Consider the following 21256-nt stretch of genomic DNA (forward strand, 5'->3'; position numbering starts at 1 on the left):
AAATCAACTGGTGGCAGAAAGTTAAACATATTTGTAAATTATTCAGAAGAAGACTGTAATGTCCGGCACTGCTGCTGATATTCTCACGGGCTTGAACTATGGGACGTGTAGGAGTGTTCTCCGAAGTGTTGGTGGTGCTCTGACTGGTAATAGCAAATCACAAATCTTGAAGCAGAGAAAAATAGTGAAAAAAGTCGTCAGACTCACCATTGACTTCTTTTTCAGGGTGGTTTCTTTATTGCATACTCACATATAAAAACTTTATTCTTTTAAATCAACTGGTGGCAGAAAGTTAAACAGATTTGTAAATTACTTCTATTAAAAAATCTTAATCCTTCCTGTACTTATTAGCTGCTGAATACTACAGAGGAAATTCTTTTCTTTTTGGAATGCTCTCTGATGACATCACGAGCACAGTGCTCTCTGCTGACGTTATTATAATAATAATAAAGCTTTATTTATTGTTGTCCTTAGTGGGATTTGAACTCAAGTCCCCAGCACTGCAAGACAGCAGTGCTAACCACTGAGCCACCACGTTGCCCTTAGCATACATCTGCTATGCATGGTTGCTAAAATGGACAGAGATGTCAGCAGAGAGCACTGTGTTTGTGATGTCATCAATGTTCCAAAAAGAAAGGAATTTCCTCTGTAGCATTCAGCAGCTAATAAGTACTGGAAGGATTAAGATTTTTTAATAGAAGTAATTTACAAATATGTTTAACTTTCTGCCACCAGTTGATTTAAAAGAAAAAAGGTTTTCACCGGAGTACCCCTTTAAAGATTGTCTAGTAAGAAGCACATGTGGTGTCCTGGCACCGTATTTCATACTGTGCCTTGGTTATTAGTCCCCAAAGTTAGAGTCCCTAGGACTGTCGGGGCTCGCTTCCCTAATTAACCCCTAGTCACCCCTTAGTAATTTAATATTTATGAATATTATCTATATAAATATATGTATATGGTGTTGCTTACTTGTTTTGACGATGCAGGACCTACGGGTCATGTGACCGGGTTACAGAACTCTATGGTTTTGCTAAAGGACCTTTGGTGGTTCTCGTCAGGTGATCACCCACAATCCATTGTAACGGTGAGTGACAGCTCATATGGACCATTCCAAAACGGTCAGCCCATGCCCATATAAGGGAGCTGCGCCATTTTGTCGCTCTCTTGGGTTGCTGACTCTGGATGAGGTAGGACCTCCGCAGCTTACAAGACAATTTACTAGGCCAAAGCTTTGCGGTCTAAGCCTGCGCTAGAGACGAATAGTTCTTACAATCCCCCGCTATCTCCGCAAGATCACTGGACCTAATCTAACCCCTAAATCCAGCGGATCTATGCAAATACAATCCTCCTAATCTAAAGAGAACTTTCCGGTCCTAAGCAGCTGTCAGTCACTGCTGTGCTGTCTATAGAGACTCTGTTATCTGGACTGTTACCGATACTGCATGTACAGAAAATCTTCAGTAAAATTCCTGCAAGTTTGAAGTTCAGCACTGCTGTGGACGCTCAATTTATTTTACACTCACCTTTCGCTCTTGGGAAGGGTGGCAATAGGCCCAGCATCGCTACAGAGTTTTAACCCTCACCCTGGCGTCACGAGTGACAAGGGTTAACAGTGCCCTTTATTATACAGAACCGCAACACCCCAATTACCCTACATACCCCCTAGGCTACCACACACATTTTCCTCCAACACCCTGAAATCTGACTGGCTCACCTCTTCTTCTCCGGTAACTTTAAATGCGGCCACTGCTCCTATCGCTCTCACTACCTGAATGGAAGTCATTATCGCATCGGGGCGTCAACATACATGTTAAAGATCTGATAACATGCAGAACAGACTTCGTAGTTTATGCCATCTTATGCCCGTGTGAAATGTCTTACGTGGGCTCCACCATTCGTGCCCTGTTCACAAGGTTCAGAGAACATTTAAGGCACTCCAGATTGGGCACTGGAGTGCCGAAACTATCTGAACATGTCTGCAGTGTCCACTCCAGGGACTTGCCTTAAATTTCTGGGGATTGAGCATGTCCTGCACCAATACCCTGGAAAGACGAAAGAAATTGTTCTGCGCCAAAAAGAAGCTATCAGGATCTTGAAATTAAAGGGGTAGTCCAGTGCTGAAAAACTTATCCCCTGTCCTAAGGATAGGGGATAAGTTTCAGATCGCGGGGGTCCGACCGCTGGGGCCCCCCCTCGATCTCCTGTACAGGGCCCGGCTTGCTGGCCAGATAGCGGGTGTCGACCACCGCACAAAGCGGCAGCTGACACGCCCCCTCAATACAAATTAGGATAGGGGATAAGTTGTTCAGCTCCCGATATCTCCTTTAAGAACCACAGAAGGACTTGACCGAAATGAGACAAATGAATTGAATGCTTGTATTTAAACCATCCGCTGCTTACTTTATATTTTTATTTGTTCGCTTTTTGTTTTCTCTCCTTAGGAACACAATTTTCAGGATTTTTTCTGCTTTTCCTTTTTTTCTTTTGTATTCCATAATTTCCGTTCGTGTCATAACTTCCCCTCCAGCCATTGGTGCACTGTTTGATCTCACCTTTGATGCCGTTCCATTCATCCCAATTTTTCTACCATCCCCAACTAAGGCTAATTTGTGCCTCTTATTAGTGACTTCTTCCTTGTACATTGTGACTGACACCATACGGCATTGTAATTATCTGTAAATTCAGCTGTCTACTTTGGTTATTTGAATGTTCTATGCCCAAAGTTCCGGTGTTTCAGTCACATGTCCTGGTGCGCATACATACATTTTTTTCACATTGCACACATACACGCTGTCCAAAACTTTACCTGAGTATTCACCATCACCATGACAGGTTTTGGCGCAACTTACCTGAGTCACCTACACATATATAAACCGGTGGCTCTTCCTGAGTAGCGTGATCAAACAGTTCTTCTTCTACGACTTGTCGCACTCAGTCAGCGCCATGGACCTGATGCCCGCTCCCCTCCCGCCCCCCTTCCTGTCTGCTTGTACATCACTTCGGAGTAAAAGATGAATAAACCATAATTTAAAGAAAATCTGCTGATTTGTGGTGAGTGCAACGTTCTTCTTTCCATTGCCCGTTTAATGTGGGGGTATTCTGCAGGCACTGTTAATGGGGGGCATTCTGCTGGTAGTATTAATATGGGGGCACTCTGCCTGCATTGTTGCAGTGTTTTGGGGCACTCTGCTGGCATTATTAATGGGGGCATTTTGCTACAATGTTTTGAGGCACTCTCCTGGCAGTGTTTTGTGTGCACTCTGCTGGTTCTGTTTATGGAGGCATTGTGCTGGTAGTGTTTATGTGGGAGCATTCTGCTGGTTCTGTTAATGTGGGGGCATTCTGCTGGTAGTATTTATGTGGGGGCACTCTGCCTGCATTGTTTAGGGGGGGGGGGCATTCTGCTGGTAGTGTTTATGTGGGGGCACTCTGCCTGCATTGTTTAGGGGGGGGGGGGGGTATTCTGCTGGTAGTGTTTATGTGGGGGCACTCTGCCTGCATTGTTTAGGGGGAAGCGTCATTCCGCTGGTAGTGTTTATGTGGGGGTATTCTGCTGGCACTGTTTATGGGAGGCATTATGTGGTAGTATTAATATGGGGGAACTCTTCCTGCATTGTTGCAGTGTTTTGTGTGCACTCTACTGGCACTGTTTACGGAGGCATTGTGCTGGTAGTGTTTATAAGGAGACTCTCTGCTGTCATTGTTTATGGGGGACACTGCTGTCATTGTTTATGGGGGACACTGCTGTCATTGTGTATTGTGCATTCTGCCAATATTGCTTAAAGGGAAACTCTGCTTACTAGTGTTTCACTTGCCCCAAAAATCGACTTCAACACTAATAAACACATTTTAATTAAATTTGGTCAAAACAGAATCGGGTACCCCTCATAATATTTTTGCGAGCGCTTCTTTACCCAACTGCTGCCATCACCAGCCAATGGGACACCCTACTCTTATAGGGGTGGTTTACACTACAAAAGAATATGATCATTTTTTATCTATCTGTGATTTTGTTCATTCATTAATTAATTATTTGTTTATTCTTATTCATTGAATGATTCTCATTCATTCATTTAATTAATTTGTTAATTCAGTTCATTCTAATTCATGCATCCATGCGTACATACATTTGTTCATTCTTATTTATCCATCCGTACATTTTAGTCATTCATTTGTTCGTTAATTCCCATTTATACAACTGTACATTCAATTCATCTATTCCTTTTTTCACATTTATACAGCTATACATTAATTTAATCTATTCATTCTCATTTATACATTTATTTAATCTAATCATTCATTCTCCTTTATACAGCTATATGTTCATTTTATCTATTCATTACATTTCTTTAACCTATTCATTCGTTCTCATGTATACATTAATTTAATTTATCCATTTATGCTCATTTATTCACCTATACATACATTTCATCTATTCATTAATTCTTTCATTCATTCCATTTATGCATTCTCATTTAGACATTTATCTATTAATTCATTCTCATTTATTAATCTATACATACCTTTCATCTATTTACAGTATCTATTCTCATTTATACAATTATACATTTATTTAATCCATTAATTCAATTTCATTTACACATCTATTCATTTATTCATTCATTCATGTAATTCTAGCTCATTTATAAACATTAATTTAATTCAATTATTGGTTAAGTAATTTTTCATTCTCATTTATCCATCTATACCTTCGTCTCATTCATTCTTAATACATTTATTAACATTTTTATCCAGATGCTCCTTGTAGAGATAAATCAAGTCAATTCATTCCGAATTTTTCTCTAAAATTTCACCTCTGTCAATTTTAGGACCTGTCCAGAGCAGGAGAGGTTTTCTATAGGGATTGCTCCTACCCTGGACAGTTCCCAAAATCGACAGAGGTGTCAGTAGAGAGCACTGTGGTCAGGCAGAAAGGAAATTCAAAAAGAAAATAACTTCCTGTGGATCATAACAGCAGCTGATAAGTACTGGAAGGATTAAAGGGTACATCTCATCAAATAAACTTTTGATATATTTTAGATTAATGAATGTTGAATAACTTTCCAATAGCATGTTAATGAAAAATATGCTTCTTTCTATTGTATTTTTCCCGATCAGTCCTGTCAGCAAGTATTTCTGACTCATGCTGGAGTCCTAAACACTCAGAGCTGCCAGCCTGCTTTGTTCACAGCCAAACTGGCTGTGAACAAAGCAGGCTGGCAGCTCTGAGTGTTCTCCTTTGTGAACAAAGCAGACTGGCAGCTCGTAGTGTTTAGGACTCCAGCATGAGTCTGAAATGCTTGCTGCCAGGACTGGTAGGGAGACCCCTAGTGGTCATTTCTTCAAAGTGGAAAATTAAATAGAAAGAAGCATATTTTTTAATAATATGCAATTGTAAAGTTATTCTGCATACATTAATCTATAATATATCAAAAGTTTTTTTGATGAAAGGTACCCTTTAAGATTTTTTTAATAGAAGTAATTTACAGTTCTGTTTAACTTTCTGGCACCAGTTGACTAAAAATTTTTTTTTCCAGTGGAGAACCCCTTTAACTTTCTGCACATTTTTTGCTCAATGCTTAGTAATATTGTAAAGTTGTATATTCACAGCTCCACCTCGTGAATCATCCTCTGCCCTGTCAAAGGCCAAGGTTATGTGAATGAAGATCTAAGAGTCCAGGTAAGGGTGATTCTCGAAAGCTTGGGGTGTGACGGATAATAGATGATGAGTCCGCGTTATTATCTTGCAATTGTAGAGTCCAGGAAAGAGTTAAAAGATCCCATTCCTGCCTTACTTGCTCAATTCTACCTCGTGTGGAGCATTACTCCACAAAACAGAGCTTTAAGGTCTAAGCAGCTTGGGGTGACGGATAATAGACGACGAGTGCACATTATTATAAGTCATATAATTTTAGAGTCCAGGAAAGAGTTAAAGGGATTATACACCATAAGGTGACTTTAGTACTTACCTGTCAGACAGTAATGAACATGCTTAGGAAGGATCCATGCTTGTCTTTGTGCTAAATAGGTATGTTGAGAGATTACCATTAAGCTATGGCTATCTTTTTGTGAAATGGCTATTTTCTGTTGAAGTTCCTTCTCTCCAACTACAAGTCCCATGTGAGTGTAAGTATGAGGTCACTTTTCTCCCTCCCTCTTCAGCTAACCCACCCATTGAAGCACAACTGGGACAATTCCCTACAGCCCTGTGGAGAATGATCTCCTTCCCACCCAGCAGTTGCTTCACCCAATGAAGCACAGACAGGCTCTCTTTCAACACCTGACTAGTGATGCAATGTCTCGGGCTGCAGTACAATCTGGGAAAACCTGAGATAACACATTTTTTATGCTGCTAAAAATAATCTTCGGAGCAAAACTCACATATGAATTATGAGACCACCATGAAACACAGGTACAGACACTATATTATGAACTACAATAACTTTACAGCCCCTGTAGCAAAAATCCTGGAGTACCCCTTTAATGCGCAACTGTCATGAACTCGGGGCTATATAACCTATACATAGCCTTTGTACTGTGTGCAGATTGTGTCTACAGTAGTGTTTTTACTTTAGTTCTCTCTCTGCTTTTATCACCCCAAAAAACGTTTTTGATACGGTAGCAGCCGCACACAGTCCAATAGGCGTGGCGCAAGGTTCACAATGCCCCGCTGCCAACACGCCTATCCCCTGTAAATCTGCGCTGGGACCGCTGTGTGATTGACACACAGGTCCCAGCGCATGCGCATCTTAGCTTATCACCCGTGCATGCTGCAGCGTGTTATCCTGGCAAGCGATCGCTCCCGCCACCTGCCTCCTCAGTGCGCCTGCGCAGGGCTAGAGGCAGAGAGCGCGCTCAGAGAACTAAAGTAAAAACACTACTGTAGACACAATCTGCACATAGTACAAAGGCTGTGTGTAGGTTATATAGCCCCAAGTTCATGACATTTGCGCTTTAAAGCGTACCTGTCAGATCCCACAAATAATATATGGTACTCAGTAGCTAATCCTGACTATGTATATCTCATTTTTCTGCCTCTGTCACCTATATTTATTATAAAAATCCCTCTTTTCATTTTCTCACAGTGTTAGAGATCCTCTCAGGGGAAGGGGGCGTGTCCCTCTCTTCTGGTGTGGAAGGTGGGAGGGGGAGTGTCCATTCCTTGTGGTGGTGGGAGGTGATTGGTGTGTGGTGGGAGGGGGAGTGTCCCTCCCTTGTGGTGTTGGGAGGTGATTGGTGTGTGGTGGGAGGGGGAGTGTCCCTCCCTTGTGGTGGTGGGAGGTGATTGGTTTGTCTACTCATGCAGCCTTGTCCATGAGTCATCTCTTGTCCTAGTGTCCCAGTAGGTATGGGGACCCCTAGTGGTGGAATTTCCAGGAGCCATTTTCTTTATTAAATATAAAAAAAAAAAAAAAATTTTAACAACCATATTACCAGAGGTCTTTAATGTTCATCAATAGCAACATACAAAATGTTTATGGATCTGACAATGCCCATTTGATACATTTGTTCTGATTTATCCATCTATACATTCCCATTTTTCTATCTATACATACATTGAATTTCATTCTTTGTTCATTTATTCTTATTTATTTGTATAGATTCATTCCTTCTCATTCATCCAGCTATGCATTCATTTGTTAATCAATTTTATTCTCATTTATACATCTATACATTCATTTCATATATTCATTCATTCATTCTCATTTATATAACTATACCTATACATTCATTCATGTTAGTGAGGGTATTCTATTTCCTGTACACATCAATACATTAATTGCATTCATTTGTTCATTTAATGTCTATCCAATCATTCATTCTGATGTACATTCATTCATTTATTCACATTCTCAATAATTCCTTTAATGATTCCTTCATTACGACTTCATTCATTAGTTCATTCAATTATTCTCATTAATCCACCCATCCCCTTATTTCATTTATTCTTATTACATTTATTCTGATTTATCAATCTATTCATTCTCGTTTTTCTATCTATAAATACATTCTTGTCATTCATTCTTTGTGTGTTTATCATTTGCCATTTATTATTTCAATAATATATGTATTCATTAATCAGCACATTAATCAGTAGTGTTGAGCGGCATAGGCCCTATTCCAATTTGCGATATTTTGCGAATATATGGACAAACGAATATTCGTCATATATTCGCTAAATTCGCATATTCGTAATAACCACGTTTTATTTTCGCAAATGCGAAAATTCGCATATGTGAAAATTAGCATATGCAAATTTTTGCAGTCTTCTTTACACCACACAAGCTGGAAGCAGAGAGGGATGATCACTGTGATGTGTACTGTGAAAAAAAAAACCGAATATTCGTAATTGCGAATATATAGTGCTATATTTGCGAATATTTGCGAATTCGTGAATATGCGATATTCGCGAATAAAATTTACATTGCAAATATTCGCGAGCAACACTATTAATCAGTTCTTGTACATTCATTTATTCCGGCAGGCCTGCTTCAGGGAACAGAACATAGGTGGTGACGTGATCGGCAGACATGACAGGTCGCAGACTGGTAAATTCTTGATTCTTATCAATTAATTATTTTATTCATTCATTTCACTCATTCATTCAATTCATTTATTAATTATTTTTCATGTTTGTGAAATAATAGACTGGGTAAATATACCCTGCACAAGCACAGAGTGCAAATATTTTGTGCAAGCCTCATCTTTACGTAAATAATTTAGTGTAAAACGGAGCTTGCGTGAGAAATCTGTGTAAACCACAAGGAATGATAAATTCTCTTTTATGTATAATTACTACAGCAGGCACAAATTAGAAGGTTCTCATCTGATACGATTCTAGATGTTCCTTGGCAATGTTAATATATTTTTTCATTCAGAGGAGGTACATGCAAGGATACAGTGGGGATCAAAAGTTTGGGCACCCCAGGTAAACATTTTTATTAATGTGCATAAAGAAGCCAAGGAAAGATGGAAAAATCTCCAAAAGGCATCAAATTACAGATTAGACATTCTTATAATATGTCAACAAAAGTTACATTTTATTTCCAATATTTACACTTTCAAAATAACAGAAAACAAAAAAATGGCATCTGCAAAAGTTTGGGCACCCTGCAGAGTAAATATCTTGTACTGCCCCCTTTGGCAAGTATCACAGCTTGTAAACGCTTTTTGTAGCCAGCCGAGAGTCTTTCAATTCTTGTTTGTGGTATCTTTGCCCATTCTTCCTTACAAAAGTCTTCCAGTTCTTTGAGATTTCTGGGCTGTCTGTCACGCACTGCTCTTTTAAGGTCTATCCATAGATTTTTCAATTATGTTGAGGTCAGGAGATTGTGAAGGCCATGGCAAAACCTTCGGTTTACGCCTCTTGATGTTATCCCCTGTGGATTTCGAGGTGTGTTTAGGATCATTATCCATTTATAGAAGCCATCTTCTCTTTAACTTCAGCTTTTTCACAGATGGCATCAAGTTAGCATCCAAACTTTGCTGAAACTTTATTGAATCCATTTTTCCTTCTACTCGTGAGATGTTCCCTGTGCCACTGGCTGTAATACAACCCCAAAGCATGATTGATCCATTGATTGAACAGTTGGACAGAGGTTCTTTTCATTAAATTCTGTTCCCCTTCTTCTCCAAACGTACCTTTGCTCATTCTGGCCAAAAAGTTCAATTTTAACCTCATCGGTCCACAGAACTTGTCTCCAAAATGCATCAGGCTTGTCTATATGTTCATTTGCAAAGTTCAAACGCAGATTTTTGTGGTGAGGACGTAGAAGAGGTTTTCTTCTGATGACTCTTCCATGAAGACCATATTTGTACAAGTATCTCTTCATAGTGGAATAGTGTACCACAACTCCAGTGTCTGCCAGATGTTTCTGGTCGGGATTGTACAGTCAAACGTGGGTTTTGAATTGTTTTTCTCACAATCCTGTAAGCTGTTCTGTCTGATATTTTTCTTGATCTTCCAGATCTTGCTTTAACTTCCACTGTTCCTGATGACTGCCATTTCTTAATTACATTCCGAACAGAAGATATTGACATCTGAAAATGTTTTGCTATCTTAGTTACATAGTTAGTACGGTCGAAAAAAGACATATGTCCATCAAGTTCAACCAGCTTTGTGAGCGTCAACTATTTTCAGTTTCAGATTTCTAGACAACTGCTTAGAGGAACCCATGGTGCTGATTGTTGGGGCAAGGTCAGATGAGTCTGGGCATTTAAAACCTTTGAGATTGACATCACCTCGTCTTCCCAGATGATTATTTAGAATGATCCATGACACTGACAGGTCTCAGCTTTGCAAAGGGGGCAGTGCATACTATAAATTCTGCAGGGTGCCCAAATTTTTGCACACGCCATTTTTTTGTTTTCTGTTATTTTGAAAGTGTAAATGATGGAAATAAAATCTAACGTCTGATAACTCTCCCACATGTCGCTGCTCTTCCTGGCTAGGATCCGGTTTCCGTGACCTGCGTCCATGAGGATCTCCTAGAAGAGGCATCTGACCCGGGTGAGTGCGATCCTACCTATCTCTTTGTGTAGAACTTTATATATTGCTGTAGCTCATGGCAATGCACCCCCTTTCATATCCTCCATTGTGATTGCTGTAGTTCCGACATAGCTTTTGTCTATCGTCATAGGACATCATCACACCCTGATTTATAGCAGTGCCGACTTTGTTCTGTTTTTGGCTTTGAAAAATCTAACTTTTGTTGACATATTATAAGAATGTCTAATCTGTAATTTGATGCCTTTTGGAGATTTTTCCATCTTTCCTTGGCTTCTTTATGCACATTAATGACATTTTTTACCTGGGGTGCCCAAACTTTTGATCCCCACTGTATCAGTACTCCTGTATTTGTGGGTGACCATCTTTATCTCTAACAGGGGAACCGCACCACCATGGGCAGACTATTTATTGGGATACTACTCATTGCCATGTTCCTCATAAGCTATAACTGGCACAGACAATATTTTCAGGTAAGACGTTTTAACTTCATTCATGATGGCAAGAATTACGTTGCCCTCTGTTGGTGTGAATGGGGGGGGTGGAAGGGGCTCACCCACAACTTTTTGCCATATTAGTCTTTGTTGGCAACTAAAGTCGGAAAATCCTATTTAAAGGGATATTCTGGCTTTATACATCTTATCCCCTATCCAAAGGATTAGGGAACCCCGCGATCTCAGTGCAGCCTCCAGCATTCTGTGCTTTGGGTGCTGACTCTGAGAATGAGATGTGACATGACGCCACACCCCCTCCATTCATGACTATGGGAGGGGGCGTGATGACCATAGACATGAATAGAGGGGTCGTGGCTGTGACGTCACATTCCCATCTTGGAGGCAGTGCCCACCACAGAATGCCTGGGGTTGCACCGAGATCGCGGGGTCCTCAGCGGCGGGACCCCTGCGAACATACATCTAATCCCCTATCCTTTGGATAGGGAATAAGAGGTATAAAGCTGGAGTACCCCTTTAATTCCCTTGTATTAAAAGAATGCTGTGAATTTCAGGAATCCATGAGATATTTTCTTCGGACCTGCCTTGCACCGACCAACCACGAACAACCTTTGCCGAAAGAGACACCTCCTCCCCCGAAAACCAAACTCCAACTAGAAATAGATGCAATATTCGACAAAATAGAAAGACGAATTCCCAAAGTGACATTTACGAACTTTAACCAGACCACAAGTGCACGGAATAGTAGGACTTCTATTGTTAACCAATGGGAGATTTATTGTATCGGAGAAGAATTGGTGGTGCAGATTGATATGTTCGATCACTTGGGTAATAGAAAGACCTACGGAGGGGACTTCATAAGACCGAGACTAATTTCTCCACAGCTTGGAGCCGCTATCTCTGGAACTGTAAGGGACTTCAACAATGGCTCCTACCATGTTCACTTTCCATTGTACTGGGCCGGTAAGGTCAAAGTCCACATTTTGTTGTTCTACCCAAGTGAAGGGGTGGCGGCTCTCTGGAGGTCGAGACATTCCAGTCAAGGAGTTATTGGTTTCCAGGGAAAATTTGAAAAGTTTGGTAAAGAAGCCGTAACTACATGTGGCTTCAAGCTCCCCAAGGTTGACGGGAAGGAGATCTGTGACTACAGGGACACAGAATACGAGGAGGTCTTCCAATGCTACAAATTCTCCAACTTTACCTGTGAGAGTCTTAATGAGATGAGAGGCTATGATCTCCATGCCTCCTATCTTACCCCGGAAGAGAAGAAAATATTTCAAAGGTATCATTTTCATTATGGGTTTTAGAATTTTAAAGGGGAGGTCCACCTGAGATGCTATTAAGACATGTCCAGATTATAACGGGGTCAGGGTCCCTCTTCCATAACTTCCACCGAATCCCAGCATTATAGGACTGTGTCTCTGGTTTTGACACAATTTCTTCAGAAGAACTTTTGGTTGATTTCAGGGGTGCTGGGCATGTATGGTTATATGGCACTGATATCATAGGGTTTCACAATATATCGCAATGGCATTGCGATTTTTGGGATTTGCGGTATGTCGATACGGCCCCCCTCCCCCGGGAAAATTTTGCATGGCCTAACACCATATCACACATGCACAGAGGTCTGAGGCCGAGCAGCAGGCCAAAATTCAAATGCTAGGTCAGTGTTTCCCAGCCAGGTTGTCGTTGGCTGTCCAGGTATGCTGGGAGTTGTAGTTTTGCAACAGTTGGAGGCACCCTGGTTGGAAGACACTGTCCGAAGTAATAATGGGGGCTCGGGGAAATATAAAAACCTGATGCTCACCTAGTCCCGGTCCCCATAGGTCTGTTGCATATCTTGTTCTCCTCCGTATGGTCAATCAGTTGCCATAGCGATGTCATGTGTCAGGCCAATGGCTGAGCAGGAAGGTCCCGTAAGTCCCATAGGACTCCGTACTGCAAAGAGGAGAACAATATTTGGGGCAGATCTATGGGGGACTGGGGATAGATGAGCATCAGGTGTTTTTATGTTTTCTCTGTGCCCAACAGTATCGGGGATGTGACATGGGGGGTGTGGACATGAAATGGGAGGATTTGACATGGGGGGGATGTGGCATGGGGGAAGATTGACATGGGATGATGTGACATGGGTGTGTGGACATGAAATGGGGGGATGTTACATGGGGGGGGGGATATGCGACATGGGGGGATGTGACATTCGGGGATAGAAGTGAAATGGGGGATGTGACATAGTGAGATGCAACATGGGGGGATGTGGCATTGGGGGATAGAAGTAAAATGGGGGTGTGGATATGAAATGGAAGTGTGGGCGTGAAATGGGGGATAGCAATGAAATGGGAATGTAAACTGGGGGATGGACAAGAAATGGAGGTAGACGTGAAACTGGGGGATAGAATTGAAAACGCGGGGATCAGACATAAAATTGGGGGATTTCACCATTTGTTTATTATATGGAAATGACAATATTTATCTCTATAATCGCAATTGTACATTTTTCCCAAATTCCGCAGCCCTACTACATATATACATTTAGAATGTTGTAGAGAAGTCTACCATTGGCTATCTTTAAGGCTATGTTCACACCATTGCTTTTTCTGTTATTCTGCTGTCATAGGAATTAACTTATCACCTCCTCCATTGCAGACATACCATATCATTTGAGACATACCATAGATAAACTTGTAATTTGCTGATATCCTATACTTTTCACTTAGAAAACCAGTGAAGCTTTACTGAAGAGTGCCTCTCTTTCTCTGGGGGCCTCTCCTGTCCTGTATTGCAACCCATTGATATGAATGTGCATGGTGTAATACTTTATTTCCCCTGTGGGGGTGCTGCAGGAGAAGTGAACACTTGCAGCCAGATTCTCCCAAAATTTACAGCTGAAATTCCAGCTTTAGATCATCATGAGAGACCCTTCTAATGAAAATATATTGTCCAAGGGGGAAAACTCCTACCGACAAAGTGTTATATTAACCATTTGCATCATTTCTGTTTTCAAGGTCAAATATCGTGGTAGAAATCCCACAACAATTTTCACCTATCACAGTCACACAGTGCAGAAGTAAGTTTCAGAATTCATTATTTTTTTTTTCTGAACAAGTTTTATATATATATAAATATATATATATATATATATATATATATATATATATATATTTTTTTTTTTTTTTTTTTTTTGCTTTGCTGTACATTTCATGGTAAAATTAAAGGTTGCATTGCAAACTATAATTGGTTGCTCAAAAAGCTAGCCTCATATGGATATCTGGGGATGATAAAATGCAGATATTTTTTTATTGCACAATTTTTTTCCCCTTCCTATCATATTGCTGTGTATTAAACTGTTGATAAGGAAAAGTGGAGTAAATGCCCATGGCAACCAACCTGATTATATTTATAATTTTTTTAATTGGTTACAGTGGCAACTAATTCACTTTTCCTTTTTCACCAGTTTTAAAAGCTTATCATTGATCCCGAACCTGTGGATCTTTGTTACTCCAAAGGCTGTCTGGGAATGCTGAGAGCCACAGACTGGGACACACTGCTCTGCATAATCCACAATGCACAGTAGGTGGCAATAGTGAGCTGTAAAGTCTGACACCTGAATAAGTAGCCTCAGCCGATGCATTGCCGTAGAATGAGATTTGCCATAGAATGAGATGGTCCGCCTCCATCACATCCTATTGGCTCACTCTTGTCACGTGACATATTTAAACGTCACGCATCGATGCGCACAGCAGTGTCAGTTTGGCTATCACAGGGAGAGAATCTCCTCACCCTGTGATAGCTGAAGCTGCACGGAGCTCTCATGGCCTCTGTGGCCCGACAGAAGTTCACACATGTACGCAGCTCATACGGCTGCCTCATATACATTTACTGTTGATCCACAGCGCTCTCGGGATCCCGATGCCCGATGGCGCTGTCATCAGTGTGCGTCCCCGCGAGCGCCCCACGCCCGCAGCTGTACTCCCCGTCCTCCGCCCCCCGCAGCTGTACTCCCCGTCCCCCGCAGCTCTACTCCCCGTCCCGTTAACGCTCAGGGAGCGGGGAACAGAAAGTAGAGCATCGGGCGCAGGTTAAGTTATTCGCGTAGTGCTGAGCATGCGCAGTAGTACTTTACCTGCGCCCGATGCTCTACTTTCTGTTCCCCGCTCCCTGAGCGTTAACGGGACGGGGAGTAGAGCTGCGGCCATGGGGCGCTCGCGGGGACGCACACTGATGACAGCGCCATCGGGCATAGGGATCCCCATAGCGCTGTGGATCGCTCCCTGAGCGTTAACAGGGGACGGGGAGTAGAGCTGTGGGGGACGGTGTGTAGAGCTGCGCAGGACGGGGAGAAGAGCTGCGGGGGACGGGGAGTAGAGCTGCGGGGGACGGGGAGTAGAGCTGCGGGGGGCGGGGGACGGGGAGTACAGCTGCGGGGGACGGGGAGTAGAGCTGCGGCCGTGGGGCGCTCGCGGGGGGGCACACTGATGACAGCGCCATCGGGCATCGGCATCCCGATAGCGCTGTGGATCAACAGTACATGTAATAATAGAGTAAATGTATATGAGGCAGCCGTATGAGCTGCGTACATGTGTGAACTTCTGTCGGCGCACAGAGGCCATGAGAGCTCCGTGCAGCTTCAGCTATCACAGGGAGAGGAGATCCTCTCCCTGTGATAGCCAAACTGACACTGCTGTGCGCATCGATGCGTGACGTTTAAATATGTCACGTGACAAGAGTGAGCCAATAGGATGTGATGGAGGTGGACCATCTCATTCTATGGCAAATCTCATTCTATGGCAATGCAGGTGCGGCAATGCACCGGCTCCAAGTGCTGTCAGAAGGGGGCAGCACAGAAGTGACAAGTATGATGCTGATGCTGGCATGGGTCAGGTGAGGGAGTAGGCCTACGCTTGAGAGACGGACCCATGCCATACCCAGAGGATGGCACCTGGTATCTGCAGCTGACACCGACAGACAATAGCAATTGTGGCATGTAAACTGTTTTTGGCCCAATTTCCAGGTGTCAAGTGATCCGATCAGCACCCTCGTGATGTAATCTATTACAGGGGTGCCGATCGGTTCCCGGAATAGAATAAGGCCTGTACTAGGCCTCGGTGCCTATTGTTAGCTTTTTATACAACCTGTCTATGACCATTAGAGTGCTGATTTTGTCGATCTGTGTTTTCCAATCAGGGGGCCCCCCAGATGGTGCAAAACTTTAACTCCTGGCATGCCAAGACAGCCAAAGGTTGTCCAGGTATCTCCGGGTGAGTGTGTCTTATAAACTGCGCCCCCAAGACCGTGCCCCCTAACACAAACTACACGCACGATGCCACATCCCCTTCTATTTTCCGCCAACAATCTCTTTATCACAGCTGAGCTCCACCTCAGGACAGGGTATGAGGATGCAGGGTCGGCCCAAGACATTGTGCTGCCTGGGTCCAAGAGTAAAATGCCGCCTATAGTTTTTTATCAGTACTATTTTTGTTTTGATGGGACTTTTATTGCCTTTTATATATTTTTTTTTAATCGTATATGAAGTGACCAAAAAGGCACAATTTGGGATTTTGATATTATTTTTACGTGTATGCCATTGACCATGCAATAGTTCGGACATTTTTGCATGCGGCCATATGTTGATATGTTTATTTTTGTCCACATTATTTTATTTAAAAAATGGGAAAAGGGGGTGATTAAAACTTTTATTAGGGAATGGGTTAATTTACTTTAACTTTTTTTTCACATTTATTTTTTACAATGTTTTACCCCACAGGGGACTCTTACATGCAATCTTCTGATTGCATATACTGTGTAATGCTACTCCATAAAGAAACATTAATCAGTGTTATCGGTGCTCCATTGCTCCAGCCTGCCATGGCTGGCTGGAAGCATCAAATTACCGACCGGACGGCGAGGAGGCAGGTATGGACCCTCACGCCGTACTCTCAGCTCATCTGGACATCAGGATTTCACCACGATGGTCCCAATCAGCCCTCTAAGTTAGCCAGGAGTATTTCTTTTTACATTTTAGATGCTGTGATCAAAAGGGTTAATGCCGGGCACCGGCACAATCGGCAATGTCCGGCATTAGCCACATGACCAAACAGCTATCATGTGCGCTCAGCTGCTGAGCTCGCTTCATAGTTTGGGAGTGGGACAAGGGCGTACAGGTACACTCTTGGTCCTTAAGAGGTTAAAAATATTCTTGGGGTGGCAAATAGATTTGCCGCCCCTGTGAAGGTGCCACCTGAGTCCAATGGACCCAACGGGACCCATTGTAGGGCCAGCCCTGTGTGGATGGGATATAAGGTTGGGATATGAGGTTGGGATATGAGGTCGGGATATGAGGTCGGGATATGAGGGTGGGATAAGAGGTCGGGATATGAGGATGGGATATGAGGGTGGGATAAGAGGTCGGGATATGAGGTCGGGATGTGAGGTCGGGATGTGAGGATGGGATATGAGATCGGCATATGAGGATGGGATATGAGGTCGGGATATGAGGTCGGGATATGAGGTCGGGATGTGAGGTCGGGATGTGAGGTCGGGATATGAGGACGGGATATGAGGACGGGATATGAGGTCAGGATATGAGGACCGGATATGAATACAGGATTTGAGGTCAGGATATGAAGACGGGATATGAGGACGGGATATGAGGAGGAGATATGAGGTCAGGATATGAGGTCGGGATATGAGGACGGGAAATGAGGACAGGATATGAGGTTGGGATATGAGGAAGACATATGGGGAAGAGATATGGGGACGGGATATGGGGACAAGAACATTATTGTTGCTTTTTCTCTCCCACAAGGTTTAGGTAGGAAGAGTGTACAATGCCGGATTCTCTTCTAAGATGTATATATATATATATATATATATATATATATATATATGCGTGTGTGTGTGTCTATGGGGTGGGGTCCTTTCTGTAGTGCTCATAGGGCAGCAGAGAGGCTTTATTAACCCCCAAAGTGCAAGGATCTTATTTCTTGGATATTTTTCTGCTTTAGAAAGGACCCTGAAGCCGAAGTGTCAGACTGGAATGAGTTCCCCTCTCCCAAGCGGATACTTCTACAATAACACTTGGAATCCAGTTTACTGTAACATGACGCTTTACAGAAGCCCGGACAACTTCATCAGATGTCTACAAGGGAAGAAACTCTTCCTGATCGGAGATTCCACGTTACGTCAGTACATCATGCACTTCACCGAAGAAATCAAGAGTAAGGCTTATTGCACTTGTAGTGGGACTGGAATATTTCCGGTACTATAAAGCTTAGACATTGTATTATAATATGGTTTACTGATATACTTTTGTGTTTCAATTCCTCATCAGCTCCACAAAATAACATTATATGCATCAAAGTGGGCTGAATATATTGACTAGTAGTCTGGGTTTAGTCCATTGAATTCAATTGACCCAGAGTGGGTGTGCCACTATGTACAGTATATCAGCAAATAGTACTGCTGTTTTGCTTACATATACTGTAGAACTCAATGTATATGTATAAATATTTTATATATATATATATATATATGTTCCAGCATAAATATAGTAGAGATTAGGGATGTCCCGACATGGACAACTTCCGCAGCCCAAGAGTAACGCGATCAGCAAATATACCGGAAGTCCCATGGGATTTCCGGTACATCTCCTGATCGTGTTACTCTCGAGCTGCGGAAATTGCCTGGGAGTTTCACACATCCTGCTGCTGGACCAACGTCATGGTAAAGTATGATTTAACTGTTCTACAGTCAGGTTCAGAGAATAGATAGTGTAAGGGCAGGGAGAGAGGACCGGGTGAACGGGGGAGAGAGGATATTTTGCGGGCTAAGAGAAGAGTGGTAGAGAAGACATCAGGCAGGGAGAAGGCATGGAGAAGAACGATCAGCTTACCACTGCTGGGGCTTTAGAAGACTGGGAAAGCTAGGAGGCATTCAGACTGCATTCCTAGCTTTCCTAGTCTCCTGAAGGGAAAGTCTCCTGAAAAGTCTATTTATATATCGGCCACGGAGCACCTTCACAGAGAGACTCCACCCAGGCAGCGTGGTTTTATTGGCACGGTAATGGCAGCATTACAATACACTGTACCAAACATCTAATGGAATATTCATATTACCTTTGACATCCACTTCAGTTTCAGACTTTCATTGTACATATTATTGGATGAATTATCTATATTATTCGGATTCTAATTCCGGCACCATCATACACTGTACCCATGATGGTGCCGGAAACAGATTTCTTTGCTCTTGGAAGGTGGGGATGAATGAATGGCTGATGCATGGTCAGAATGGGTCCACCAGATAAGAAGAGACAAAAAAAAGACAACCGTGAGGCAGCGCCTCGTGTATTACCCTTGGCTGGTGAGGAATCCACTACACTTACTGGGTGAATAAACCCAGGAGATGGCCGCTCACCTTATAAATGAAGAAATTGCGCATATCTCCCCTCATCCGGGGTATCAAGAGGTTAGGATCAGCTGCCAAGCCCGATGGTCACAGGAAGACAGGTATCTTCCTGTAGAAACTGATGCAATTTACGTAGAAAAGGACCACTATAATCCAGGCACTGCTTTATCCAAAGATGCAAGGATGCAGGGAGGTATTGTAAAACCAGATACTCTATATAAGGTCTGCTGGTGTCAGTAGTCCTTCAGATCATCTGAGGAAGGGGCAATAGACCCCGAAACGTGTCATGATTCTGCTAACTTGTATGCTGTAATACAAATAAAAGTATCTGGTTTTACAATACCTCCCTGCATCTTTGGATAAAGCAGCGCCTGGATTATAGTGGTCTTCTTCTACGTAAATTGCATCACCAGATAAGAAGGTAGTGGTTCTTCCCGGGCCTCACACTGGGGCCCTCTGCAATGTCCACATGACCTATGAGGACATATTGACCGGAGCTGACTAGAGGAAATGTCATGACATTACATTTTCATGTGAGCCGTCTCCCTGACTGTTATCTTTGTCTCCATCAGTAGTGAAATATTTCCGCTACCATTTGAGAGGGTTTCAAAAGTGGGCTTTATCACTGGAAGCAATGAATATGGAGAAGGATATATACGTTTCCTACAAGAGGCATGGATTCCCATTGGAACACGATGACTTCTACTACATCAAGGAGGACCTGTACGCCAGTCGTCAGATCGACCAGCTTGCTGGGGGGAAGGACACTATTATTGCCATAACCATGGGCCAGCACTTTAGACAGTTCCCTCTAAAGATCTTCATCCAGCGAGCTATCAACATTCGAAGAGCATTGGAGCGTCTCTTCCTCAGGAGTCCTGACACTAAAGTCATCCTAAAAACTGAGAACACCAGAGAAATCTATGCCCCAGAGGAAAGGCAAGGGGACTTCCATGGGTACACTCAGTATCTGGTCCTCAGGAAGGTATTTCATGGGATCAATGTTGGTTTTGTGGATGCATGGGACATGACGGTGGCATCGGGTACAGCGGACGTACATCCCCCGGATTATACATTTGAAGGGATTATCAGTCTGACGTTCACCTTTGCTTGTTAACAATAAAATATAGGGCAGGGAGAACTTGCTATATACATTTTTGGAAAATCTTTTCAGCAATTATCCTGATTTAGAGAAGGCCAAGCAGACGGGTATTATCTCCAAGACTGGGTAAGGTGTCTTGGATCGAAGTAGCAGTCTTTGATCTTTGAGGGTCATTGGAATAGGGTATGTCTCCTGGTCTAATGAAGGCTTCTGTGATCACAGTAGTTTTCTTGGACCAAGTAATATCTCCTATATTTGGGAAGGCTCAAATCTTCAATCAAAGTAAATTAGTAAAGGTCACTTTGATCCGGTGGTGTCTCCTAGATTAGGAAAGTCATGTGGGACAAGAGTAGGATTCCCAGACTAGCTAAAACAGTGTAGACATAGGGATCCTGTCTATTACCCCAAATAGCAATGGCAGACAGCAGTTCCTATGGATATACATATATCACCCTGAACTGGGGGGGGGGGGGGGTGATATACATATATCACCCCGAACTTGGGGGGGGGGGGAATACATAAAAAGGGGATCAATGCTAAGCAGCACAATATCTCTCACCATGATGGCAACTTTAAAGAATTCTCTATAACAGCAATAGAACACACACCCAGAGATCACCTGCAGAGGTGCAAGGCCCTTTACTGTAGAAAAGATTACATACTGAATATATAATATGCACTCTTTAACCCCTTATGGTTTAAATGAGGTGTCCGAAAATACAGTTTGAAAAGTTTTTCTTCCTTTTTAATCTAATCATTTATACCTATTTCTAGGTTGCTTTCACTGTT

The 21256-nt window shown here is 42.7% G+C and overlaps 1 protein-coding gene across 6 annotated transcripts in view; it reads left to right on the plus strand.

Moving 5' to 3' along the window:
* LOC130284075 (NXPE family member 2-like) overlaps positions 1-20915 on the plus strand; it is a 67844-nt gene extending 46929 nt beyond the window's left edge. For 3 of the 6 annotated variants that reach the window (XM_056534040.1, XM_056534039.1, XM_056534038.1), the window contains exons 3-9: positions 5611-5680; positions 8486-8549; positions 10888-10980; positions 11514-12241; positions 13965-14026; positions 17964-18176; positions 19938-20915. In XM_056534040.1, coding sequence (XP_056390015.1) covers positions 8532-8549; positions 10888-10980; positions 11514-12241; positions 13965-14026; positions 17964-18176; positions 19938-20482 — 1659 coding nt within the window. In that variant the 5' untranslated portion in view covers positions 5611-5680; positions 8486-8531 and the 3' untranslated portion in view covers positions 20483-20915. Of the gene's footprint in view, positions 1-5610; positions 5681-8485; positions 8550-10452; positions 10511-10887; positions 10981-11513; positions 12242-13964; positions 14027-17963; positions 18177-19937 lie in introns of all 6 variants that reach the window. The other 3 variants (XM_056534042.1, XM_056534043.1, XM_056534041.1) reach the window with 3 other exon arrangements.
* The last annotated feature ends 341 nt before the right edge of the window (positions 20916-21256 follow it).

Source organism: Hyla sarda, chromosome 8, assembly GCF_029499605.1.
Source record: "Hyla sarda isolate aHylSar1 chromosome 8, aHylSar1.hap1, whole genome shotgun sequence".
NCBI classification, from domain to species: Eukaryota; Metazoa; Chordata; class Amphibia; order Anura; family Hylidae; genus Hyla; species Hyla sarda.